Source organism: Pristiophorus japonicus, unplaced genomic scaffold (assembly GCF_044704955.1).
Source record: "Pristiophorus japonicus isolate sPriJap1 unplaced genomic scaffold, sPriJap1.hap1 HAP1_SCAFFOLD_776, whole genome shotgun sequence".
Taxonomy (NCBI): domain Eukaryota; kingdom Metazoa; phylum Chordata; class Chondrichthyes; family Pristiophoridae; genus Pristiophorus; species Pristiophorus japonicus.
Genome location: NW_027254693.1, coordinates 99,250 through 127,221, shown reverse-complemented (window position 1 = coordinate 127,221; position 27,972 = coordinate 99,250). Strand labels below are relative to the sequence as shown.

Here is a 27,972-nt window from a genome sequence, read left to right as displayed (position 1 = left end):
TTTGGCAAATGAAGTTTAGCATGGATAAATGTGAGGTACAGGTACAATGTCCCGAATCCTGAATTCTGAAAACCGTAATTGTCCAAAAAACGGCCTTTTTGAGGCGGCCAAGATGGCAACATCGGGCGGCAAGGGCAAGGAAACCGGTAAAAAAACACAGTGCCAGGGGGCCGCAGGTGGCATGAATCGGCGGCCATCGAGGAGCGCCAACAGCGAGGTCCGAAATCCGGCAAAACACAAAAACCGGCACGGATTCAGTCCCGAGGTGGCCAGACTTCAGACGTTGTACCTGTATTATATTTTGGTAGGAAGAATAGGGAAGTCATTTATTTCTTGAAGGGTGTGGGAAGGACGGGGTTGGAGAACAAAGGGATCTCGGAGAACAAGTACACAAATTACTAAAAGTTGCAACACAGGTTAGCAAGGCCATAGAAATGCAAACAAAGCACACAGGTTTATTACTGGAGGTATAGAATTGAAAAATAGGGAAATTATGTTAAACTTGTATCGAACCTTGGTTAAACCACACACAGTATTGCGTACAATTCTGGCCGCCATATTATAGAAAGGATATAGAGGCACAGGAGAGGGTGCAGAGAAGATTTAAAAGGATGATACCAGAAATGCGAGGGTATACACATCAGGAAAGGATGGACAGGCTGGGTCTCTTTTCTCTTGAAAAAAAGAAGGCTGAGGGGTGACTTAATAAAGGTCTTTAAAATTATGAATATTTTTCATATGTGGATAGAGAGAGAATGTTTCCACTTGTTGGGAAGAGCATAACTAGAGGCCATCAATATAAGATAGTCACCAGGAAATCCATTAGGAAATTCAGAAGAAAATCCTTTACCCAGAGAGTGGTGAGAATGTGGAACTCACTGCCACAGGGAGTGGTTGAAACAAATAATACAGATGCATTTAAGGGGAAGCTAGACAAGTATATGGGGGAGAAGGGAATAGAGGGTTATGCTGATAGATTTAGATGAGGAAAGATGGGAGTGGAGCATAAACGGCGGTATGGTCTGCTGGGGTTGAATGGCCTGTTTCTGTGCCGTATACCCGATATAATCCGATGCATCGTGATCATGAATACAGAATACTAAATTGCAAAAAGTACAAGAAAATCACTGTTTCACCTGGAAGGAGTGTTTGGGGCCCTGGATAGTGAGAAGGGAGGAGGTAAAAGGGCAGGTGTTGCATCTGCTGTGCTTGCACGGGAAGGTGCCGTGGGAAGGGGAGGGGGTGTTGGGGGTGATTGTGGAATGGACCAGAGTGTTGCAGAGGGAGCGGTCCCTTCAGAATGCTGAGAGGGGAGGGGAAGATGTGATTGGTGGTGGGATCACGCTGGAGGTGGCAGAAATGGCAGAGGATGATCTGTTGAATGTGGAGGCTGGTGGGGTGAAAGGTGAGGACAAGTTGAATCCTGTCATAGTTCTGAGAGGGAGGGGAAGGGGGTGAGAGCAGAGGTGTGGGAAATAGAATGGACACGGTCGAGGGAATCCTCGGTTGAGGAAAAAGGAAAACATCGGAAACACTCGTATGGAATGGAGTTCTTTCAGGAAGCGGGGTGGGAGGAAGTGTGGTCCAGGTAGCTGTGGGAGTCAGTGGGCTTCTAGTGGATGTTTGTCGATAGCCTGTCCCAGAAATGGAGACAGAGAAGTCGAGGAAGGGAAGGGAAGAGTCAGAGATGGACCATGTGAAGGTGAGCATGTGCGGCACCGAGAAAGTTCCATCGATAATGGCACATTTGTGTTGTCAGCGACAACTTAGCATGGCGGCTGGAGCACAGGGGCTTGTGGGTATTGCAGCCACCATTACTGTTGATACTTTCAACCAACCTGTGCAGCAGCTGGGGCCTGAAAATCAACTTCACTGCCCCTGGACTGGGAAAGGGGGACATGAGGCAACATTTTCCCTGTTCTCCTCCTTTCTAAACTTACCACAGGGTTTTAGAAGTGGAGCATTTGTAGACAGGAAGTACAAACCAAACATCATGTAAAGGGGTAGTTACATTGCTGGGACCCCCAAAGAGACAGAGGGAGATAGACAAGCAAATATGTAGGCATATTTCTGAGAAGGTTAAATAAAATAGGGCAATAATAGTAGAGCATTTCAACTACCCTAGCATTAACTGGGATGGAATCAGTGTAAATGGTATAGCGGGAGCAGAATTCTTAAAATGCATTCAGGAGAACTTTTTTAGCCAGTACCGAGCAAGCCCAACAAGTGAGAGATTTAGTTTTAGGGGATGAAGCTGGGCAGGTGGAGAGAGTATTGTGGTGCTAGTGATCATAATTCAGTTACATTTGGGGTAGTTATGGAAAAGGACAAAGGTAGACAAGGATTAAAAGTTCTCGATCGGGGGAAAGGCCAATTTTAATCAGCTGAGATGTGATTTAGCAAAAGTGGACTGGAAACAACTTCTTAAAGTGTCAGAGCAGTGGGAGGCATTCAAGGAGGAGATCCTGAGGGTTCAGACCAAATATGTTCCCACAAACAAAAAGGGTGGGACACCCAAATCTAGAGTCCCCTGCATATCAAGGGGCATAAAGGTTTTGATAAGGCAAAAAAGGGAAGCTTATGTCAGATACCGAGAGCTCAATATTGCAGAAACCCTCGACGAGTATAGAAAGTGCAGGGGTGAAACTAAAAAGGAAATTAGGAGAGCATGAAAAAATATTGGCAAGTAAAATCAAGGAAAACCCAAAGATGTTTTATGAATACATTAAGAGCAAGAGAATAACTAAAGAAAGAGTAGGAGACCAAAAAGGAAGGTTGTGGAATGTGAAGACGGAAGACGTGGGAATGGTTCTTAATGAATATATTCCGTCTGTCTTCACAAAAGAGAGGATCGATGCAGACATTGTAGTTAAGCAGGAGTGTGAAATATCAGATGAGATAAATATAGTGAGAGAGATAGTATGAAGGGCAGCATCTTTTGAAAGTGGATAAATCCCCAGGCCCGGATGAAGTGTATCCCAAGCAGTTAAGAGAAGCAAGGGAGGAAATAGCAGAGGTTCTAACCATCATTTTCAATCCTCTCTGGCTACAGGTGTGGTGCCGAGGACTGCTCACGTTGTACTGTTATTTAAAAAGGGAGAAACGGAGAGACCGAGTAATTACAGGCCAGTCAGCCGAACCTCGGTGGTGGGAAAATTGATGGAAGAATTTCTGAGGAACAGTATTAATTGTCATTTAGAAAGGCATCGATTAATCAAGAACAGTCAGCATGGATTTGTTATGGGAAGGTCGTGTCTAACTTGATTGAATGTTTTAAGGAGGTAACAAGGAATGTCGATGCGCGCATTTGATGTAGTCTACAAGGATCTTACCATAGAATCAGAGAATGGTTACAGCACGGAAGAGGGCTATGCGGCCTGTTGAGCCTGTGCCAGCTCTCTGCAAGAGCACCTCAGCAAGTCCCACTCCCCTGCCCTTGGCCAAGGCCTTTGACAAGTTCCCACATGGCAGACTGGTCAGAAAAGTAAACGGCCTGGGATCCAAGTGAAGGTGACACGTTGGATCCAAAATTGGCTCATGGACAGGAAGCAAAGGGTAATGGTCGACTGGAGTTTTTGTGATTGGAAGGCTGTTTCCTGTGGGGTTCCACAGGGCTCAGTACTGGGTCTCTTGCTGTTTGTGGTATACATCAATGATTTAGACTTGGACGTAGGGGGGCATTATTAAAAAGTTTGCAGACAATACAAAAATTGGGCTTGTGGTTAATGACGAGGAAGAAAGCTGCAGACTGCAGGAAGATATCAATGGACTGGTCAGGTGGGCAGAACAGTGGCAAATGGAATTCAATCTGGAGAAGTGTGAGGTAATGCATTTGGGGAGGGCTAACAAGGCAAGGGAATACACTTTAAATGGTTGGACACTGAGCAGTGTAGAGGAACAAAGGGACCTTGGAGTGCACAGATCCCTGAAGGTAGCAGGCCAAGTAGATAAGATGGTTAAGGCGGCATACGGAATTCTTGCCTTTATTAGCCACAGAATATAAGAGTGGGGAGGTTATGCTTGAACTGTATAAAGCACTAGTTAGATCACAACTAGAGTACTGCAAGCAGTTCTGGTCACCACATTACAGGAACGATGTGATTGCACTAGACAGGGTACAGAGGAGATTTACAAGGATGTTGCCTGGACTAGGGAATTTTAGCTATGAGGAAAGATTGGATAGGCTGGAGTTGTTTTCTGTGGAACAGAGGCAGCTGAAGAGAGATTTAACTGTATAAAATTATGAGGGGTCCAGATAGAGTGGCTAGGAAGGACCTATTTCCCTTAGAAGAGGGGTCAACAACCAGGGGCACATGCTCTGACTTTAGTCATGAGTCCACTGTGTGGTATCTTATCGAAAGTCTTTTGAAAATCCAAGTATATTACCGTTTCTGTTTCCTCTTCAAAGAATTCACTGAGGTTGGTCAAGCATGGCCTTCCCTTTTGTAATCCATGCTGACTGTATTAAGCTAGTCTGTGGTTTACTGCAGTTATTGTGTCTCCCTTCTTAAACATAGGAATAACATTAGATATAAAAATTATATATCTTTTCCTAATGTCATTAGTTTATCTTGTCTGATAGAAACCAACACCAGTCACTGACACCAATCCCCTCCTGTCTGATATAAACCCACCCCACAGTCACTGACACCAATCTCCTCCTGTCTGATATAAACCCACCCCACAGTCACTGACACCAATCCCCTTCTGTCTGATATAAACCCACCCCACAGTTGTGGATATCTGAACGGAATATATGGAATTAAGGACAGTAAAGTAAACGGGATATATGAAAATGTATAAGCCATGGAAGAATAGCTGGGAGAATGTCAGATTGCAAATAGTGCAACATCAGCATAGCTAACAGTCTGTCTCAAGGTTTCAAGTCACTAATCCTGCCAATAATATATAATTGTAACATGAAATACATCTGCAGAATTGCAAGGTCTCAGTAAATAGTCACACCATTAGATTGAAACATTTGGAGGCAATACTTGAGCTTTCAAGAAGAACATCTCATATAGATTGACTAATGAGTGGCTGAGTTAGACTGTCAATCCATTTGTATTTTGTTATCTGATTTCAAAACTGTATAACTGTTAACGCTTTACGATGTAACTTCACCTATCCGTAGGGAGTGTGTACGCTCTATCCAGAGAGTATATCTTCTGTCTGATAGGTCTTACTGGCCGGTAATAAAGACTGCTTTGTTCAAAGCACAAGAGGTATTCGACTCAGTAATTTTACTGAACCAGATTGAAGTAAAAGAATCCAGGAATTAACATTTGGTGTCAGAAGTGGGATCTCAACGGACGACTGCCGAAAACTTGCGAATTAAGAGCCAGACTAGCCTTGGACGAGACGAGGGGAAAATGGCCACTGGAGTGAGTATGATTTCAATACTGCTCCAGTTTCCCCCGGTTTCAAAAGTCTGAGGAAAGTTTAGCCACTCGCTGGTTCTCAGGTAGTGTCTGAACGAGATCCAAGACAATCTGGTGAATACCTTTCAAACTTAGAATAGGGATAGAGATAGGGAAATTGCGCGATGACGCAAACCAAGCGGCGACTTGGAAAGATAGTTAGAGCTAGATAGGGATAGATGATCAATCATGGATCCAAAAAAAAAAAAAAAAATTAATAGGAAAGAAAAGAGACTCTTATGAATGTCTGTTTAAATGAGAAATGCTTCTGTGACTTTTACTGTAAAAAAAAAAGCCGGGGAGTTGTGGTTTGTTTTATCTCAAACAGAATGAAAGTTTGTTTTAACCCTTCGTAGTGTTGTCCTGTATGTGGGAAGTTTAAGAGTGTGAACCTTATTGAATTACGTATATTCGGATGATAAGTTGCGGAGCCAGGAAATGCCCAAAGGATAGATTTGTTAAAAAGAAAAAAAATTACATGGTCCCGGTGGTTTAAAAAAAAAAGAAAAACTTGTTGAAAGAAAACATTCAGAGAAGGCACAGCAAAACAACTGAGAGGGATTCAAAAGGATTTAAAAAAAATTATATTAAATAACACGACCTTGAGGCTGGAACAATTGAGATAACGAAAAGCAGTCCACAGCCTACGTGCCAGACTTCTCTCTAGTTATAAAAAAAAAGTAACGTACTAAATAGGTGCTGAAAGAAAAAAAATGTTCTGAGATTTTAAATTATGAAAAATATAAAATCACTCCTGTCCAGTTGGCAGAAAAACTCCATTAAATTAGGGCTTTCATTGACTGATTGAATTTAAACTGTGCAGTAACGTGAAAGGATAGGGAAATTTGGAGGCTGAAAGAAATTAATTGAGGCTCATAAGAAATCAAAATTAGAAAATTAGGCTCACAGGGAATAAAATGGGGATTTAAATAGAGGATAGGTGTTCAACTCAGGTACGACGAAGGGACCTTGTATATCACTTGGCCCGTCTAGGCTCTGATTGAATTAAAAAAAAAACCCCACAGCAACTCGGAAGGTAGGGCCGACGCGAACGCGCGGCCGAGAGAAGGGCCGAAGCGAACGCGCAGTGACGTAAACGCGCAGTGAAGCGAACGCGCAGTGACGTAAACGCGCAGTGAAGCGAACGCGCAGTGACGTAAACGCGCAGTGAAGCGAACGCGCAGTGACGTCAACGCGCAGTGAAGCGAACGCGCAGTGACGTAAACGCGCAGTGAAGCGAACGCGCGGTGACGTAAACGCGCAGTGACGCCGACGCGTGGTGACGCAGAGGCGCAGCAACGCGAATCGCGAAAGTCAGTGCTAATGGCAGTAAGTCTGTAAGTTTTAAAGTGTTTAGAGTTTTAAGTAAGGTTTTAAGATCGTGCGGCGATGCGGACCGTGCGGCGATGCGGGTAAGTGTTAGAAGTCCTTGTTTACCTTTTAAAGTTAAAGTATCTTAATTCGCGCGGCGACGCGAGCCACGGGTCGACGCGGATTGCGCGGCGACGTGAACTGCGAGGCAACGCGGATTGCGCGGCGACGTGAACTGCGAGGCGACGTGGTAGTTTAGTATTGAGATCGCGCGGCGACGCGGACCGTGCGGCGATGCGGGTAAGTGTTAGCATTAGTAAAGTTTGGTTATTTGGAGTTAGTTAAAGTCCGTGTTAGTTCTGTAAAGTCTGTGTCTATTTGTAAGTTTGTTTAAATTGCACGACGACACGAACGCGTAGCGACACAGTAATACGAGGGGCAGTGTGAAAATGGGTAATCAGTTAGATAAAACCACGGATGCGGATAATCCGCTACAAAAGCTATGTGAGGAATTCCCTGAAAGAGCTGAAGACTTTAGAAAATTATCAGGAGCCCTGAACAAATTATTAGGGGATGACCAGTGGCCTCTAAGTGACACTAGAAGCATAGAGGTAAAAAAAAAAGCACAGGGATTAATTTGGAGAAGGGGACGAGGAAAAGGGGATAAAAAAATTTAATTGCAACCTGGCGACATTATTGTCAGAAATTAAAAGATGCATCACTTCTATTGAGTTGGCAAACAAATGCTATTAAATTAGGACTTGCATTGACAGAGGGAACACATGTTAAAACTGTAGACGTCTTTAAAAAAAAAGAGAATGTGCGCACGAGAAACTTGCTAAGAGATCCTCTGGGACCTCTGAGAAAGGTATTGATCAACTACAAGTTAAAATGGCTGGCTTTGTGTTAACCGAGGCTGATGATGAAATTGATGACTGGCCACTGACTCAGCGCCCAACGGCGCCTCCCGCACCCCCTGGCCTCTTGCTCCAGTCCTCTTCCCAACACCCTCCACCTAACACTCCGGTAAAAAGAGTTAGGAACAACCACATATCACCAAAGCAACAAACCCAAACTGACTCCTCATCCTCTGATAGCGATTCGGATCCCCAGTTTACAAGCAATACAGCCGAAAGGACCAGATCTCGCACTCGAAAGGGCAGAACTATATCTCAACATCACAAACAGTCCCGTAAATCTTCTAGTCAACCTACCAGTCCAAGTTGTGAAAGACATAGCAAACACCCCTGCCGATCGAGACGCAGAACTGTCAAGCAGTCAGACAGCTCTGAAACATCCACTGGCCTAGAAATGATTTCCAAGATCCCAAAGTCCCGACACCAATTCCCTGTCAGACCAATGCCAAACCCTGATGCACAACAAGCTGCAGACCATCTCTCTATAGATGTCTGTGATCTTCAAACAACTATTTGATTGCTCATGCTATCCGGACAGATGGAAAGGGCAGTTAGATATTATTGGCAGAAAAAGAAAGGGGAGGGGGGAGGTGCGCCCCCAACCCGGGTCAAGACTGAATACGTGACTAGAAAGGAAGAGCCATCTCGGGAGGAAGGATCAATAGAACCGCAGTGTTGCATACAGGATTGGATGGATAAGCAAGGATACGGTTATACTAAACAACCAAACGGCCCGAGCCCTGCTAATAAACCTCCCTATTGTCCCCGGCATGGTATGGGAAGAGGCCGGGACTGGGTAAGAGGAATTGACTGTTTTAATTGTGGGCAGGAAGGACATTGGAATAAAAATTGCCCCTACCGTCAGCATGGAAAAGGAAGAGGAGGGGGGCAAGGGGGGAGAGGAGGATCTTACACTAACTTCTCCCAGAACAACCCCTTTGGTCAATTGTCCCCCGATTGACTACACAGCTTGATTGTACAGGGATCCTCCCCGGACGACGAACCAATGATATCGTTAAAAATTCTGAATGAATGGCAACCCTTTTTGATAGATACGGGAGCCTTCATGTCTTCTGTACAATCCAAGCTTAAACTCCCTGCTTCTACTGAAACACAGGAACTTTCAGGATTCCTGGGACAAATCTCGACATTCCCAGTGTCAGAACCGGTTAAAATGGGTTACCAGGAAGAATCGGTGGAACATCGAGTTGTTATCACAACCAATCTGGACTGTAACTTGATGGCTAGAGACCTCCTTTGCAAATTCCAGTTGCATTTGGAGTGTGGAGATAATGGGATTATTGTAAAACAGGAAACCCTTAAGCGGCAGTATTATACCACTAGAACCCCTCAGTGGTGGTCTCTGGACCTGCCGCAGGCACCCTATCACATGACCCTAGCATACGATCCCAGTGGAAAGAATCAGGACCTGCAGAACTTTTATCAGGATCACGAAGGGGAAATGAAGGGAATTCTATTAAGGGCTAGAGTGACTGGACTGGAAAGAGAGGCAGATTTTGTGGAAGTGGATAAGAATCTGTGGAAACAGCACCTAACAATGGCACCGCATATTGCTCGTGAAGTATTAGCCCCTCACCATGCTAAAGATTTGGGAGTTATGGTACGTAAGGCCATAGATGAGGCTGACCCTACCAGCCGGGATGTGCAAATTGTAAAACATGGCCGAACAGTCCAATTTAATGGGGACCCCGAGAAAGTATTAACAACTCTACGGCATCATACTGGCTCGGACATATCTGATTATGTGGATCCTCATGTGTGGGCAGAGAACCCCTCCCAAGTGGGTTATACTCCCATTAATTGAGATCCCAGTGCAGGGCAATGTGGACTGGCCCTCTATCCGACAGAACCCACTGAAATCACAGGCAATCCTAAACTGACTTTTCGGCACTGTACTGCAATTAATCCGGCCTGTTTCCTTACTGAGCCACCCCAAGATGAGGAAGAACCCAGTCATGATTGCTTATCTTTAATTTAAGAGGCCACATCAGTCAGGGAAGATTTAGTTGATGTACCAATGGAAGATCCAGACTGTTTTCTTACTGAGCCACCCCAAGATGAGGAAGAACCCAGTCATGATTGTTTATGTTTGTTCACGGAAGTACTTCTATTAATCCAGAAGATACACGAATCTCAGGATATGCCATAGTAAACCAGGAGAATCAGGTCTTGGAATCTGCTGCTTTGAAACCGCCTATTCTGCTCAACAAGCTGAACTATTCGCCCTCACCCAAGCCTGTATCTTGGCCAAAGATCTCAAAGTCAATATCTATACCGACTCTAGGTATGCCTTTGGGGTGGCGCATGATTTCGGACAATTATGGAAAAATAGGGGATTCCTAACCTCACAGGGGAATGAGATATCTCAAACAGCTAGTATCTGATTTGTTGCAAGCCCTCATGTTCCCCAAACGCATTGCCATTGTCAAATGTACCGCCCAACCTACCGGAAATTCTCTGGTTGATATAGGGAATCGTTGTCCTGACCAAGAGGCCAAACAGGCCTCTCGTGACCAACAGATGGTAGTGCCCAAAATTATGAGTCAGACTAAAAATCCTGCGAAGGATAAGTTAGCCTCGGAAAAACCAATGCCAACCATCCAAGATGTTATAAAAGCACAGGGGGACGCTCCTGAAAAAGATAAACTGTTGTGGAAATATTATGCATGTACTTATGACAATGTTTCTAAACTCTGGACCACTCCCGCGGAACAGACTTGCATGTCTGACGAGTTGGCCTCATGGGTTATAGAATGTCTGCATTTTGCTACTCATTGTGGAGCAAGGGCAACAAGTGATATACTTTTGGCTACTTGGTGGCACCCTAAACTCCAGGCGCTCACCCAGAACATCAGTAGTCGTTGCCTGGTTGGCCAGCAACATATTCCAGGGAAGGGAGTCCCCTGTGATTGGGGTAAAACGCCCCTACCCGAAGGTCCCTTTGAGACATTTCAGTTGAACTACATTGAGTTGCAAAAAGTTCAGTGTTACAGATATGTGTTAGTAATAGTAGATGTGTTTAGCAGATGGATTGAAGCCTACCCTAACCTGGACAATAAGACTCAGACTGTTGTTAAGGTGTTAATGAGGGAAATTGTTCCTAGATATGAGATCTCAGCTAGACTGATGACCACCTATGTTCTTTCTCTGACTCAGGCTCTGCGACTAGTTCACAACCAGGTTCAAGATGCTCACCTCGACCTCCCAGTTTTACCCGAATTGTCCCTCGTGGTACCAGGGAAGTATGGATTCGGAAGGGATTAGAGCCACAATAGGAGGGGCCTTTTTAGGTGTCACTCACTACTCCCACTGCAGCCAAGGTTGAGGGGAAAAGTGCCTGGGTTTACCTGCACCACTGCAAGCTCATCACCATTTAAACAAATTTTGCTGGTTAGTCTAATTCCTGTTTCTGTTCCAGATCTCCTCCTCCCTATAGCTGAACAAGGCAGTTGAAGGAGGATCAGTTTGAAATCTTACCTGTCAGACAGCCAAATACACTGACAGAGACCTGAAGGGAAATGTGAAAACAGAACTCTTTTTATCAGCTAAATAATTGGACTATTTATAAGATGAGACTGTGTCTGTATGCTACTGTCTGCATAATAGTGTTGATATATGACAGTTTTGGTGCACGGGAAGGAAGACAAAGGCTCCATGTAAACACCTTTTTGTATATGTCTTACGTTTATGCGGAAAAAGGGCACTTCACTAGATGCTGGGTGTGTTCACATATCCCTATACATTCTAAAGGGGGAATTCCTTTGCGCACCGTTCCCCTGACCCTAACTGAGACTGTTAGATGGATTCAAAGAAACGATATTGGAACAGGTAGCTAACCGCACTGCTGAGGCTCTGGAGGGCATCACAGCTGAAATGGTAGCGATAAGGACCGTAGCATTACAAAACCGAATGGCCCTCGATTACCTGTTAGCTGAGAAAGGGGGAACGTGTGCCCTGATAGGATCTGAATGTTGCACTTACATTCCTGATAGTTCAGGAAACATAACCCACCTTGCCGATCACATAAGGAGGGAGGTGAAAAAGTTATCCACACCAGCAAAAGAACTTAGCAGGTTTGATTGGTTTCTGGGTGGATCTTGGAGATCCTATCTAATACATGGGGCAATTGTTCTCCTCATAATAATTACCTGCTGTTTGATTGTCGGTTGCCTTAACCTCTGCTGTAAAGTAAGGACAAGGTTAGCAGACCCTCTTGTGGTCAAGGGTTCCCGGGTTATGATCCAACAAACTAGAGAACTACTCAACAATGCAATACTCATAGAATGATCCTAAATGTTATCATAGAATGATAAAAGGGGGGATGTGGATATCTGAACGGAATATATGGAATTAAGGACAGTAAAGTAAACGGGATATATGAAAATGTATAAGCCATGGAAGAATAGCTGGGAGAATGTCAGATTGCAAATAGTGCAACATCAGCATAGCTAACAGTCTGTCTCAAGGTTTCAAGTCACTAATCCTGCCAATAATATATAATTGTAACATGAAATACATCTGCAGAATTGCAAGGTCTCAGTAAATAGTCACACCATTAGATTGAAACATTTGGAGGCAATACTTGAGCTTTCAAGAAGAACATCTCATATAGATTGACTAATGAGTGGCTGAGTTAGACTGTCAATCCATTTGTATTTTGTTATCTGATTTCAAAACTGTATAACTGTTAACGCTTTACGATGTAACTTCACCTATCCGTAGGGAGTGTGTACGCTCTATCCAGAGAGTATATCTTCTGTCTGATAGGTCTTACTGGCCGGTAATAAAGACTGCTTTGTTCAAAGCACAAGAGGTATTCGACTCAGTAATTTTACTGAACCAGATTGAAGTAAAAGAATCCAGGAATTAACACAGTCACTGACACCAATCCCCTCCTGTCTGATATAAACCCACCCCACAGTCACTGACACCAATCTCCTCCTGTCTGATATAAACCCACGCCAGTCACTGACACCAATCCCCTCCTGTCTGATATAAACCCACCCCACAGTCACTGACACCAATCCGCTCCTGTCTGATATAAACCCACCCCACAGTCACTGACACCAATCCCCTCCTGTCTGATATAAACCCACGCCAGTCACTGACACCAATCCCCTCCTGTCTGATATAAACCCACCCCACAGTCACTGACACCAATCCCCTCCTGTCTGATATAAACCCACGCCAGTCACTGACACCAATCACCTCCTGTCTGATATAAACCCACCCCACAGTCACTGACACCAATCCCCTCCTGTCTGATATAAACCCACCCCACAGTCACTGACACCAATCCCCTCCTGTCTGATATAAACCCACGCCAGTCACTGACACCAATCACCTCCTGTCTGATATAAACCCACCCCACAGTCACTGACACCAATCTCCTTCTGTCTGATATAAACCAACCCCACAGGCCCGGAAAGATTAAACTCAGCCGTTACTTGGTCTAGACTTGTCCCCATTCCCGTGCCGAGGGAATTGCTGTACCAGATGGAGGAGCAACATTTGGGGCTCTTGATTCCCCACCAATTCCCACCTTTCTGGTGGATACTGGAGGGTCCACGGTGTGTAATGTGCAAGTCAGTAAGAATTGTCAGCAAAGATTAATCAGCACTTTCTAATTGGAGATGTTAATCAGTGAAGACTTTCAGACTGTGAATTCTAGATTTTGCACCAAATATCAATTTAGGATTGAATTAAAAGTTCATAATTTTATTTTAAACTAATTTCTGACTAAAACTAAATTAAGGGGAAAGATCACAGATAGCAGATCTTAAATGGACACTGCAGCCCCGAGAACACCATCAGCAATATATCCAGAATATTAAAGTCCAGCCCAGTTATAGGGTTGTTAACATCAGAAACAAACCCAAACTGTCAGAATGAATATGATTCAGTCGGGATGTGATTAACAGCAGCAATAACAGCAGAATCTAACCCCTGCAGTTACTTGTGAACGCGCTGGTGTTTCAGCAGGTTGGATGACTGAGTGAATACCTTCACACACTCAGAGCAGGTGAATGGCTTCTCCCTGGTGTGAACTCGCTGGGGTGCCAGTAGGCCAGATAACTGAGCAAATCCCTTCCCGCACACTGAGCAAGTGAACGGCCTCTCCCCAGTGTGAACTCGCTGGTGTGCCAGTAGGCCAGATAACTGAGCAAATCCCTTCCCGCACACTGAGCAACTGAACGGCCTCTCCCAGTGTGAACTTGCTGGTGTGCCAGTAGGCCAGATAACTGAGTGAATCCCTTCTCACACACAGGGCAGGTGAACGGCTTCTCCCCGGTGTGACTGCATCAATGAGTTTCCAGCAGAGATGGGTAATTAAATCCTATCTCATCCCCACATTTTCACGGTATCTCCATGGTGCGGGTGTCCTGGTGTCTCTCCAGGTTAGATGATCAGTTGAAGTTTCTCCTGCACACAGAACACGTGTACAGTTTCTCCCCGCTATGAATGGTGCGATGTATTTCAGGCTGTGTAACTGGTTAAAAGATTTCTCCTTCAACATTCAACTCCGATGATATTCAGGTTCAGATATATTGAATGATTCTGTGAGATCTTGACGTGATGTTGGGTTTGAGTTTCCCGTCTGCAAATCCTCCTCTTCTAATACCCTGTAAAAGGAGTTTACAAAACTCATCACTAAGTACAGTATATAAATTCAGAAAAGATCATTCTAGTTTCTATTCAAGAGAGAACATTCTTTCCTCTCTTTTTCCCCCAAAGCTGTAAATCCCTCCACCCTGTGCAGACATCCCAACATTTATCTTTTAAGTTGACTGTTCTCCCTGTCCTGAAGGTGCTGACTCTTTCTCGGTTAAGTTTAAATCATCACCAAAAGGCTCAGACCCAGGGGTGAACTATCCAGCACACTGTACAACAATGTTCGGGACACTCACTGTCCCTCCGCATCTGTAATAATCAAGGGAATAATGGAGGCATGTGAAAAAGGAACGGCAGTAGTCATGGGGGATTTTAACCGACATAACGATTGGTCAACTCAAATCGCACGGGGGAGGAATTCATAGAATGCATACGGGATTGTTTCTGAGAACAGTATATAACAGAACCTACAAGGGAGCAAGCTATCTTAGATCTGGTCCTGTGTAATGAGACAGGAAAAATAAACGATCTCCGAGTCAAAGATCCTCTCGGAATGAGTGATCACAGTATGGTTGAATTTGTAATACAGATTGAGGGTGAGGAAGTTGTGTCAGAAACGAGCGTACTATCCTTAAACAAAGGGGACTACAGTGGGTTGAGGGCAGAGTTGGCTAAAGTAGACTGGAAACACAAACTAAACGGTGGCACAATTGAGGAACAGTGGAGGAATTTTAAGGAGCTCTTTCATAGTACTCAACAAAAATATATTCCAGTGAAAAAGAAGGGCGGTAAGAGAAGGGATAACCAGCCGTGGATAACCAAGGAAATAAAGGAGAGTATCAAATCAAAAACCAATGCGTATAAGGTGGCCAAGGTTAGTGGGAAACTAGAGGATTGGGAAAATTTTAAACAACAGCAAAGAATGACTAAAAAAGCAATAAAGAAAGGAAAGATAGATTTCGAAGGTAAACTTGCGCAAAACATAAAAACAGATAGTAAAAGCTTTTACAGATATATAAAACGGAAAAGAGTGACTAAAGTAAATGTTGGTCCCTCAGAAGATGAGAAGGGGGATTTAATAATGGGAAATGTGGAAATGGCTGAGACCTTAAACAATTATTTTGCTTCGGTCTTCACAGTGGAAGACACAAAAACCATGCCAAAAATTGCTGGTCACAGGAATGTGGGAAGGGAGGACCTTGAGACAATCACTATCACTAGGGGGGTAGTGCTGGACAGGCTAATGGGACTGAAGGTAGACAAGTCCCCTGGTCCTGATGAAATGCATCCCAGGGTATTAAAAGCGATGGCGGAAGTTATAGCAGATGCATTCGTTATAATCTACCAAAATTCTCTGGACTCTGGGGAGATACCAGTGGATTGGAAAGCAGCTAATGTAACGCCTCTGTTTAAAAAAGGGGGCAGACAAAATGCAGGTAACTATAGGCCGGTTAGTTTAACAACTGTATTGGGGAAAATGCTTGAAACTATCATTTAGGAAGAAATAGCGGGACATCTAGATAGGAATAGTGCAATCAAGCAGACGCAGCATGGATTCATGAAGGGGAAATCATGTTTAACTAATTTACTAGAATTCTTTGAGGATATAACGAGCATGGTGGATAGAGGTGTACCGATGGATGTGGTGTATTTAGATTTCCAAAAGGCATTCGATAAGGTGCCACACAAAAGGTTACTGCAGAAGATAGAGGTACACGGAGTCAGAGGAAATGTATTAGCATGGATAGAGAATTGGCTGGCGAACAGAAAGCACAGAGTCGGGATAAATGGGTCCTTTTCGGGTTGGAAATCGGTGGTTAGTGGTGTGCCACAGGGATCGGTGCTGGGACCACAACTGTTTACAATATACATAGATGACCTGGAAGAGGGGACAGAGTGTAGTGTAACAAAATTTGCAGATGACACTAAGATTAGTGGGAAAGTGGGTTGTGTAGAGGACACAGAGAGGCTGCAAAGAGATTTGGATAGGTTAAGCGAATGGGCGAAGGTTTGGCAGATGGAATGCAATGTCGGAAAGTGTGAGGTCATCCACATTGGGAAAAAAAGCAGTAAAAGGGAATATTATTTGAATGGAGAGAAATTACAACATGCTGAGATGCAGAGGGACCTGGGTGTCCTTGTCCATGAAACTCTTTTGAGTTTACCTGCGAAAACATAAAACATTAAAGAGTGCCACCCGACCTGGGTGACACTCCAGACATTTCCAAGGCCCTTTTTTTCCCCCCTTTTTTTTTTTTTTGTGTTTTTCTTTTTTTTGGTTTTTTTTTTGGGCACTAAAATCACAATTTTTCCCCAGTGCCCCCTATAAAAGGGAAGGGGACACTAAAAGCACCGGCAATTAAAACAAATTAACTTTAAAACGTAAAATCAAATTAAAATTTGGTTGCCGGGCGTGATGATGCACTCCAGTCCCTCCGGTGCCCACCTCTTCCTTGTCCATGAATCCCAAAAAGTTAGTTTGCAGGTGCAGCAGGTAATCTGGAAGGCGAATGGAATGTTGGCCTTCATTGCGAGAGGGATGGAGTACAAAAGCAGGGAGGTCCTGCTGCAACTGTACAGGGTATTGGTGAGGCCGCACCTGGAGTACTGCGTGCAGTTTCGGTCACCTTACTTAAGGAAGGATATACTAGCTTTGGAGGGGGTACAGAGTCGATTCACTCAGCTGATTCCGGAGATGAGGGAGTTACCTTATGATGATAGATTGAGTAGACTGGGTCTTTACTCGTTGGAGTTCAGAAGGATGAGGGGTGATCTTATAGAAACATTTAAAATCATGAAAGAGATAGACAAGATAGAGGCAGAGAGGTTGTTTCCACTGGTAGGGGAGGCTAGAACTAGGGGGCACAGCCTCACAATACAGGGGAGCCAATTTAAAACCGAGTTGAGAAGGAATTTCTTCTCCCAGAGGGTTGTGAATCTGTGGAATTCTCTGACCAAGGAAGCAGTTGAGGCTAGCTCATTGAATGTATTCAAGTCACAGATAGATAGATTTTTAACCAATAAGGGAATTAAGGGTTACGGGGAGAGGGCGGGTAAGTGGGGCTGAGTCCATGGCCAGATCAGCCATGATCTTATTGAATGGCGGAGCAGGCTCGGGGGGCTAGATGGCCTACTCCTGTTCCTAATTCTTATGTTATGTATACTGGGGGAGGAACTGATGATTTTCTCTTATATTTGGGTTAAATGATGTCCTCACCGAGGTGATGAATGTCAACGCCGGGAAATGGGGTATTCTGAGCACCGTATGTCTGCCATAAACACTGTCCAGTCATAAGATCATGGCTGATCATTCACCTCAGTACCCCTTTTCTGCTTTCTCTTCATACCCTTGATCCCTTTAGCCGTAAGGGCCATAACTAACTCCCTCTTGAATATATCCAATGAACTGGCATCAACAACTCTCTGCGGCAGGGAATTCCACAGGTTAACAACTCTCTGAGTGAAGAAGTTTCTCCTCATCTCAGTCCTAAATGGCCTACTCCTTATCCTAAGACTATGTCCCCTGGTTCTGGACTTCCCCAACATCGGGAACATTCTTCTCGCATCTAATCTGTCCAGGGGATTTCTATAAGATTCCCTCGCATCCTTCTAAACTCCAGTGAATAAAGGCCAAGTTGATCCAGTCACTCCTCATGTGACAGCCCAGCCATCCCTGGATTCAGTCTCGTGAACCTTCGCTGCACTCCCTCAATAGCAAGAACGTCCTTCCTCAGATTAGGAGACCAAAACTGAACACAATATTCCAGGTGAGGCCTCGCTAAAGCCGTGCACAACCGCAGTAAGACCCCCCCTTCTCCTATACTCAAATCCCCCAGCTATGAAGGCCAACATACCATTTGCCTTCTTCATCGCCTGCTGTACCCACGTACCCACTTTCAGTGACTGATGTACCATGACACCCAGGTCTCGTTGCACCTCTCCTTTTCCTAATCTGCCGCCATCCAGATAATATTCTGCCTTCGTGTTTTTGCCCCCAAAATGGATGACCTCACATTTATCCACATTATACTGCATCTGCCATGCATTTGCCCACTCACCTAATCTGTCCTAGTCACCTTGCAGCCTATTAGCGTCCTCCTCACAGCTCACACTGCCACCTAGTTTAGTGTAATCCGCAAACTTGGAGATATTACACTCAATTCCTTCATCTAAATCGTTAATGTATATTGTAAAGTGCCCTGCGGCACCCCACTAGTAACTGCCTGCCATTCTGAAAAGGACCCATTTATCCCGACTCTCTGCTTCCTGTCTGCCAATCAGTTCTCTATCCACGTCAGTACATTACACCCAATACCATGTGCTTTGATTTTGCACACCAATCTCTTGTCAAAACCTTGTCAAAAGCCTTTTGAAAGTCCAAATACACCATATCCACTGATTCTCCCTTGTCCACTCTGTTAGTTACATCCTGAAAAAATTCCAGAAGATCCGTCAAGCATGATTTCCCATTCATAAATCCATGCTGACTTGGTCCAATCCTGCCACTGCTTTCCAAATGTGCTGCTATTTCATCCTTAATGATTGATTCCAACATTTTCCCCACTACTGATGTCAGGCTAAGCTCCACTTACCCGCCTGCTCCCCGTAATCCTTAATTCCCTTATTGGTTAAAAATCTATCCATCTGTGATTTGAATACATTCAATGAGCTAGCCTCAACTGCTTCCTTGGGCAGAGAATTCCACAGATTCACAACCCTCGGGGAGAAGAAATTCCTTCTCAACTCGGTTTTAAATTGACCCCCCCGTATTTTCAGGCTGTGCCCCCTAGTTCTAGTCTCCCCTACCAGTGGAAACAACCTCTCTGCCTCTATCTTGCCTATCCCTTTCATGATTTTAAATGTTTCTATAAGATCACCCCTCATCCTTCTGAACTCCAATGAGTGAAGACCCAGTCTACTCAATCTATCAGCATAAGGTAACCCTCTCATCTCCGGAATCAGCCAAGTGAATCGTCTCTGTACCCCCTCCAAAGCCAGTATATCCTTCCTTAAGTAAGGTGACCAAAACTGCACGCAGTACTCCAGGTGCGGCCTCACAAAAACCCTGCACAGTTGCAGCAGGACTTCCCTGCTTTTTTATTCCATCCCTCTCGCAATGAAGGCCAACATTCCATTCGCCTTCCTGATTACCTGCTGCACCTGCAAACTAACTTTTTGGGATTCATGCACAAGGACCCCCAGATCCCTCTGCACCGCAGCATGTTGTAATTTCTCCCCATTCAAATAATATTCCCTTTTACTGTTTTTTTTTCCAAGGTGGATGACCTCACATTTTCCGACATTGTATTCCATCTGCCAAACCTTAGCCCATTCGCTTAACCGATCCAAATCTCCTTGCAGCCTCTCTGTGAACTCTACACAACCCGCTTTCCCACTAATCTTTGTCTCATCTGCAAATTTTGTCACACTAAACTCTGTCCCCTCTTCCAGGTCATCTATGTATATTGTAAACAGTTGTGGTCCCAGCACCGATCCCTGTGGCACACCACTAACCACCGATTTCCAACCGGAAAAGGACCCATTTATCCCGACTCTCTGCTTTCTGTTGGCCAGCTAATTCTTGATCCATGCAAATACATTTCCTCTGACTCCGCGTACCTTTATCTTCTGTAGTAACCTTTTGTGTGGCACCTTATCGAATGCCTTTTGGAAAACTAAATACACCACATCCATCGGTACACCTCTATCCACCATGCTCGTTATATCCTCAAAGAATTCCAGTAAATTAGTTGAACATGATTTCCCCTTCATGAATCCATGTTGCGTCTGCTTGATTGCACTATTCCTATCCAGATGTCCCACTATTTCTTCCTTAATGATAGAATTGAGCATTTTCCCCACTACAGATGTTAAACTAACCGGCCTATAGTGACCTGCCTTTTGTCTGCCCCTTTTTAAACAGAGGCGTTACATTAGCTGCTTTCCAATCCACTGGTACCTCCCCAGAGTCCAGAGAATTTTGGTAGATTATAACGAATGCATCTGCTATAACTTCGGCTATGTCTTTTAATACCCTGGGATGCATTTCATTCGGACCAGGGGACTTGTCTACCTTGAGTCTCATTAGCCTGTCCAGCACTACCCCCCTAGTGATAGTGATTATCTCAAGGTCCTCCCTTCCCACATTCCCGTGTCCAGCAATTTTTGGCATGGTTTTTGTGTCTTCCACTGTGAAGACCGAAGCAAAATAATTGTTTAAGATCTCAGCCATTTCCACATTTCCCATTATTAAATCCCCCTTCTCATCTTCTAAGGGACCAACATTTACTTTAGTCACTCTTTTCTGTTTTATATATCGGTAAAAGCTTTTACTATCTGTTTTTATGTTTTGCGCAACTTTACTTTCGTAATCTATCTTTCCTTTCTTTATTGCTTTCTTAGTCATTTTTTGCTATCATTTAAAATTTTCCCAATCTTCTAGTTTCCCACTAACCTTGGCCACCTTATATGCATTGGTTTTTAATTTGATACTCTCCTTTATTTCCTTGATTATCCACGGCTGGTTATCCCTTCTCTTACCGCCCTTCTTTTTCACTGGAATATATTTTTGTTGAGCACTATGAAAGAGCTCCTTAAAAGTCCTCCACTGTTCCTCAATTGTGCCACCGTTTAGACTGTGTTTCCAGTCTACTTTAGCCAACTCTGCCCTCACCCCACTGTAGTCCCCTTTGTTTAAGCATAGTACGCTCGTTTGAGACACTACTTCCTCACCCTCAATCTGTATTACAAATTCAACCACACTGTAATCACCCATTCTGAGAGGATCTTTTACCAGGAGATCGTTTATTATTCCTGTCTCATTCCACAGGACCAGATCTAAGATAGCTTGCTTCCTTGTAGGTTCTGTAACATACTGTTCTAAGAAATAATCCCATGTGCATTCTATGAATTCCTCCTCAAGGTGACCCTGTGCGATTTGATTTGACCAATCGATATGTAGGTTAAAATCCCCCATGATTACTGCCGTTCCTTTTTGACATGCCTCCATTATTCCCTTGATTATTGCCCGCCCCACCGTGAAGTTATTATTTGGGGGCCTATAAACTACGCCCACCAGTGACATTTTCCCCTTACTATCTCTAACCTCCACCCACAATGATTCAACATTTTGTTCATTAGAGCCAAGATCATCTCTCACAACTGCCCTGATATCATCCTTTATTAACAGAGCTACCCCACCTCCTTTCCCTTCTCGTCTATCTTTCCGAATTGTCAGGTACCCCTGTATGTTTAATTCCCAGTCTTGGCCCCCCAGCAACCACGTTTCTGTAATGGCCACCAAATCATACCCATTTGTAATGATTTGTGCCGTCAACTCATTTACTTTATTTCGAATGCTGCGTGCATTTAGCTAGAGTGTTTTAATATTAGTTTTTAAACCATGATTTTTAGTTTTGACTCCTCCTGCATATTCATACATATTGTCCCTTCCTATCACCTTGTGGTTTACACTTACCCCAGTGCTACTCTGCTCTGTTGCCTCCTGCCTTTTGCATTCTTTCTTGGGGTCCTGTTCATCTGAGCTCTCACCCACTCTCACGAGCTCAGAGCCCTCTCCTGGGTTCTGAATACTCCTCGCATTGAGGCACTGAGCTTTCATGCTTGCCTTTTTATTACACTTTGACCCTTTAGAATGTTGCTGTACCATGGCCCTTTTTGTTTTTTGCCTTGGGTTTCTCTGCCCTCCACTTTTACTCATCTCCTTTCTGTCTTTTGCTTCTGTCTCCATTTTGTTTTCCTCTGTCTCCCTGCATTGGTTCCCATCCCCCTGCCATATTAGTTTAACTCCTCCCCAACAGCACTAGCAAACACTCCCCCTCGGACTTTGGTTCCAGTCCTGCCCAGGTGCAGACCGTCTGGTTTTTACTGGTCCCACCTCCCCCAGAACCGGTTCCAATACCCCAGGAATTTCAATCCCTCCCTGCTGCATCACTGCTCAAGCCACGTATTCATCTGCACTATCCTGCGATTCCTACTCTGACTAGCACGTGGCACTGGTAGAAATCCCGAGATTACTACTTTTGAGCTCCTTCGTTTTTAATTTAGCTCCTAGCTCCTTAAATTCGTCTCGTAGGACCTCATCCCTTTTTTTACCTATATCGTTGGTACCAATGTGCACCACAACAACTGGCTGTTCACCCTCCCTTTTCAGAATGCCCTGCACCCGCTCCGAGACATCCTTGACCCTTGTACCAGGGAGGCAACATACCATCCTGGAGTCTCGGTTGCGGCCGCAGAAATGCCTATCTATTCCCCTTACCATTGAATCCCCTATCACTATCGCTCTCCCACTCTTTTTCCTGCCCTCCTGTGCAGCAGAGCCAGCCACAGTGCTATGAACTTGGCTGCTGCTGCCCTCCACTGATGAGTCATCCCCTTCAACAGTACTCAAAGCGGTGTATCTGCTTTGCAGAGGGATGACCGCAGGGGACCCCTGCACTACCTTCCTTGTACTGCTCTTCCTGCTGGTCTTCCATTCCCTAGCTGGCTGTGGACCCTTCACCTGCGGTAAGACCAACTCGCTACACGTGCTATGTGTGGGAAAGTATTCGATTGGCCATCCACCCTGCTGATACACCAGTGAGTTCACACTGGGGAGAGGCCGTTCACCTACTCCATGTGTGCGAAGAGATTTACTTGTTCATCTCACCTCACTGATCACTCTGGAGACCATTCATATGCTCTGTGTGAGGGAAACGATTCATGAAATCATCTCACCATCTGAGACACCTGCATTTTCATGCTGACGAGAGGCCATTCACCTGCTCTGTGTGTGGGAAGGGATTCACAAATTCACCCCACCCTCTGGCTCAACAGTGTATCCACACTGTGGGGAGGCCATTTACCTGCTCTGAGTGTGGGAAGGGATTCACTTGTTCATCCAACCTCACTGCACACCAAGTTGATCATACCAGTAGACCATTTAAATTTTCTGACTGTGGGAAGAGCTTTAAAAGCAGAAGTGATCTGAGGAAACACCAGCGAGTTCACACTGGGGAGAGGCCATTCACCTGCTCCGTGTGTGGGAAAGGATTCGCTCGTTCATCAAGCCTGCTGAAACACCAGCGAGTTCACAAGTGACTGCAGGTTTGGATTCTGCTGTGAATCACATCGGGACTGAATTGTGTTAATTCTGACAATTGGGCTGTGTTTCCCCTGTAACTGGGCTGGAGTTTCATTTTCTGGATATCTGACAAATAAATCAGCTTTGGTTCCAACACAGTGTGTCGATTCCTAGATTTCTCCAATATAAGAGGAGACTAATTGATATCCTGTTACCGACTGTTCCTTTTTTGGAACTTTTCTCCTTCATTTAACAAAGACCTGCCCTTATGCAGCACCTTACATGACCTCAGGATGTTCCAAAGTGCTTTACAGCCAATGAAATACAACATCAAAGTACATTTGAAGTGCATTCACTGTTGTAGTACAGGAAATGCGGCAAAACAATTTTACTTGAGCAAGAGGGTGGCTGCTCTGAGACACCACCTGGGAGTAACGTCAAGTTATTGGCACAGTCATGGGAGCATTTGGTGACTGCTGCTATTGATTAAAGAATGGGGGGAGGTTGATGAAGCATCTAAATTTCTATTTTCTTTTGATTCATAGGAAAAAAAAATAGAATTGAAAAGTAGGGAAGTTATGCTAAATCTTTATCGAACCTTGGTTGGACCACATAGAGGACTATGTCATCTTTAAGTTGTCATTGCGGCAAATATTGTTTCTATTATCACAAAAACTCATTTCTTCCTCCTTCCGGCCCCAGTTATTACTGCACTAGACCATTCCCACAAATGTTAGAAGAGGTTGAGGAGGTAACAGTGAAGGGAACAGTCAAAAGAAAGAAGACTGTGGAAACAGAAATAGTGCACAATTCTCCGGAAAGTAACAAGTGTTTCATTCTTTTCAAATGAGGGAAATACTCAGTCATAGAATTACAGGTTTATTAACCCCATGCCAGTCATAGGTAGTTTTATTTTTACCATCACTTGCACCAATAATCACACACTCCAGATGTATATCAGGGGATTCTGTGTGACGGTGAGGTGATCACTGGACAATAAAGCTCAGAGACTGGTGGGGGGCTGCTCATTATCCTCGGTGTGATTTAATCCCCTGTCCCACTGAATACTGTGGACAGACATGGTCACCTTGGTAAAGGAATGGTCAGTGTGACGTCACTTTCTGAACAAGAGCACACAAGACAATGGGTTATCAATAAATGGTAATGTTATTAAACACTCTGCAATTACGTTTTGAATAAACGTTATAAAATGGTGAAAGATAACTGGTGAGGTTAATCATTTATTTTTGCAGAATGCACTTGCAAATATTAAAAATGATGAACTTTATACACCCACAAATCACACATATATAGAGCAAAGTGTGTGCTTTTTTTCCAGTTGTTCCTCTTAACCAGATGAGAGTTAAAGATTACGGCGGACATTAGAACCCTGCGGCTGCCCAGCCGGTGGTGCTGTGAGGTCACGGTTCCAGGCTCTGTCTGACACAATCAGTGGGCCAGGCAAAGCTCAATGGAAAATACTGCAGGAAAAACAATCCTTAGCATTAAAATCTGTGAGCAGTTGCCACAGGACAACACAAGTGTGAATCAGTGACCTTTAACACACAGAGTGCCACTAAGTAGTGCAAAGTGAATTGCTCCCCTTCAGTCCTGTCCCTCAATCCCAGTCCATCTCTGGGAGATTGTTACAAGATTCACCCCATCCTCTCAACACAAATATTACCCACACAATACCAGATCAATTACACTTTCCCGCAGCTGCTGAGCGCTATTAACAAGAATAAACCTGCATCTAAGTAAAAAAAACGATTGCATTCTCTCACACAATTAAATATATATCTTTACCATTATCAATATTTATCTATTCCTCTATCTTTCATCTGTCTTTATCTTACAGACGCAAGGTCTTGTGCAGTCTTAGCAGAGACAGGTTCTATTGTAATATAAAGTGAGAAAGGGAATTGTGTCTAGCAGAGTCAGGACCTCGTGTAATATAAACAGAGACAGGATCCAGTGCAATATAAACAGAGACAGGGTCTAGTGTAATATAAACAGAGACAGGGTCGAGTGTAATATAAACAGGGACAGGGTCTAGTGTAATATAAACAAAGACAGGACCTAGTGTAATATAAACAGAGACAGGGTCGAGTGTAATATAAACAGAGATAGGGTCTAGTGTAATATAAACAGAGATATGGTCTAGTGTAATATAAACAGAGACAGGGTCGAGTGTAATATAAACAGAGACAGGGTCTAGTGTAATATAAACAGAGATATGGTCTAGTGTAATATAAACAGAGACAGGGTCTAGTGTAATATAAACAGAGACAGGGTCTAGTGTAATATAAACAGAGACAGGGTCTAGTGTAATATAAACAGAGACAGGGTCTCGTATAATATAAACAGAGACAGGGTCTAGTGTAATATAAACAGAGACAGGGTCTAGTGTAATATAAACAGAGACAGGGTCTAGTGTAATATAAACAGAGACAGGTCCGAGTGTAATATAAACAGAGATAGGGTCCAGTGTAATATAAACAGAGATAGGGTCTAGTGGAATATAAACAGGGACAGGGTCTAGTGTAATATAAACAGGGACAGGATCCAGTGTAATATAAACGGAGGCAGGGCCTAGTGTAATATAAACAGAGACAGGGTCCAGTGTAATATAAACAGAGACAGGTCCGAGTGTAATATAAACAGAGATAGGGTCCAGTGTAATATAAACAGAGATAGGGTCTAGTGGAATATAAACAGGGACAGGGTCTAGTGTAATATAAACAGGGACAGGATCCAGTGTAATATAAACGGAGGCAGGGCCTAGTGTAATATAAACAGGGACAGGATCCAGTGTAATATAAACGGAGGCAGGGCCTAGTGTAATATAAACAGAGACAGGGTCTAGTGTAATATAAACAGAGACAGGGTCTAGTGTAATATAAACAGAGACAGGGTCTAGTGTAATATAAACAGAGACAGGTCCGAGTGTAATATAAACAGAGATAGGGTCCAGTGTAATATAAACAGAGATAGGGTCTAGTGGAATATAAACAGGGACAGGGTCTAGTGTAATATAAACAGGGACAGGATCCAGTGTAATATAAACGGAGGCAGGGTCTAGTGTAATATAAACAGAGACAGGGTCTAGTGTAATATAAACAGAGACAGGTCCGAGTGTAATATAAACAGAGATAGGGTCCAGTGTAATATAAACAGAGATAGGGTCTAGTGGAATATAAACAGGGACAGGGTCTAGTGTAATATAAACAGGGACAGGGTCTAGTGTAATATAAACAGAGACAGGGTCCAGTGTGATATAGACAGAGACGGGGTCTAGTGTAATATAAACAGAGACAGGGTCTAGTGTAATATAAACAGAGACAGGGTCCAGTGTAATATAAACAGAGACAGGGTCTAGTGTAATATAAACAGAGACAGGGTCTAGTGTAATATAAACAGAGACAGGGCCCAGTGTAATATAAACAGAGACAGGGTCCAGTGTAATATAAACAGAGACAGGGTGTAGTTATACAATTACAGAATGTTACAGCACAGAACGTGTACATTTACCCCACTGGTGTCTGTGCCGGCACTCAGTTGAAAGATCTAACCAATCAGTCCCACTCCCCCTGCTCTTTCCTAATATCCCAATTAGTCTCACTCCCCCTGCTCTTTCCCAATATCCCAATCAGTCCCACTCCCCCTGCTCTTTCCCAATATTTCTGCAATTTTCCAATTCAAGTATTGACCCAATTCCCTGCTGAAACTTATGACTGAATCTGCTCCCAGTACCATTTCAGGCCGTGTATTCCAGATCACAACAGCTCATTTATTTCCTCATTTCCCCTCGGATTCTTGTGCTAGTTAAATCGGTGTCCTCTGGTTACAGACCCTTCAGCCTCTGGAAACAATTTCAGAACATAAGAGCATAAGAATTGGAAGCCGGAGTCGGCCATACAGCACTTCGAGCCTGCTCCGTCACTCGATATCATGGCTGATCATCGACCTCAACTCCACTTTCATGTCTGTTCCCCATAATCCCGTGATTTCCCTCGAGTCCATAAATCTATCGATCTTAGCCTTGAATATACTCAATGACTCAGCATCCACAGTCCTTTCAGGTAGAGAATTCCAAAGATTCACAACCGTCTGAGTGAGGATAATCCTCCTCAACACAGTCTGAAATGGCCTTCCCCTTATCCTGAGACTATGCCCCCTATTTCTCGACTCTCCAGCCGGGGAACCAACCTCTCAGCATCGACCCTGTCAATACCCTTCAGAATCATATATTTTTCAATGAGATCCCCTCTCATTTTTCTAAACTGCAGAGAGTATAATCTACTAATATAGTCAGTTCGTTAGATATATTCAATGGGAGTTAGATGTGGCCCTTACGGCTAAAGGGTTCAAGGGGTATGGAGAGAAAGCAGGAATGGGGCACTGAAGTTGCATGATCAGCCATGATCTTATTGAATGGTGGTGCAGGCTCGAAGGGCCGAATGGCCTACTCCTGCACCTACTTTCTATGTTTCTATGTTACTCAATCTCTCCTCATAGAACAACCCTCATCCCAGGGATCAATCTAGTGAACCATCGTTGGACCGCCTCTGTGGTCTCACCAAAGCCCTGTACAATTGTAGAAAGT

The 27,972-nt window shown here is 44.1% G+C and overlaps 1 protein-coding gene across 1 annotated transcript; it reads left to right on the top strand.

Moving 5' to 3' along the window:
* Nucleotides 1-46: 46 nt before the first annotated feature.
* On the top strand, nt 47-23,383 carry LOC139256811 (zinc finger protein 22-like). Its single transcript, XM_070874317.1, has 2 exons — nt 47-304; nt 23,120-23,383. Exons 1-2 carry the CDS (start codon nt 47-49, stop codon nt 23,381-23,383), a joined length of 522 nt encoding a protein of 173 aa, XP_070730418.1.
* The last annotated feature ends 4,589 nt before the right edge of the window (nt 23,384-27,972 follow it).

Coding starts and splice junctions, on each gene's coding strand:
- LOC139256811 (XM_070874317.1), top strand. CDS start 47: ATGTCCCGAATCCTGAATTCTGAAAACCGTAATTGTCCAAAAAACGGC. Junction 305..23,119: donor TGTACCTGTATTATATTTTG/GTAGGAAGAATA, acceptor CTGGCTCAACAG/TGTATCCACACTGTGGGGAG.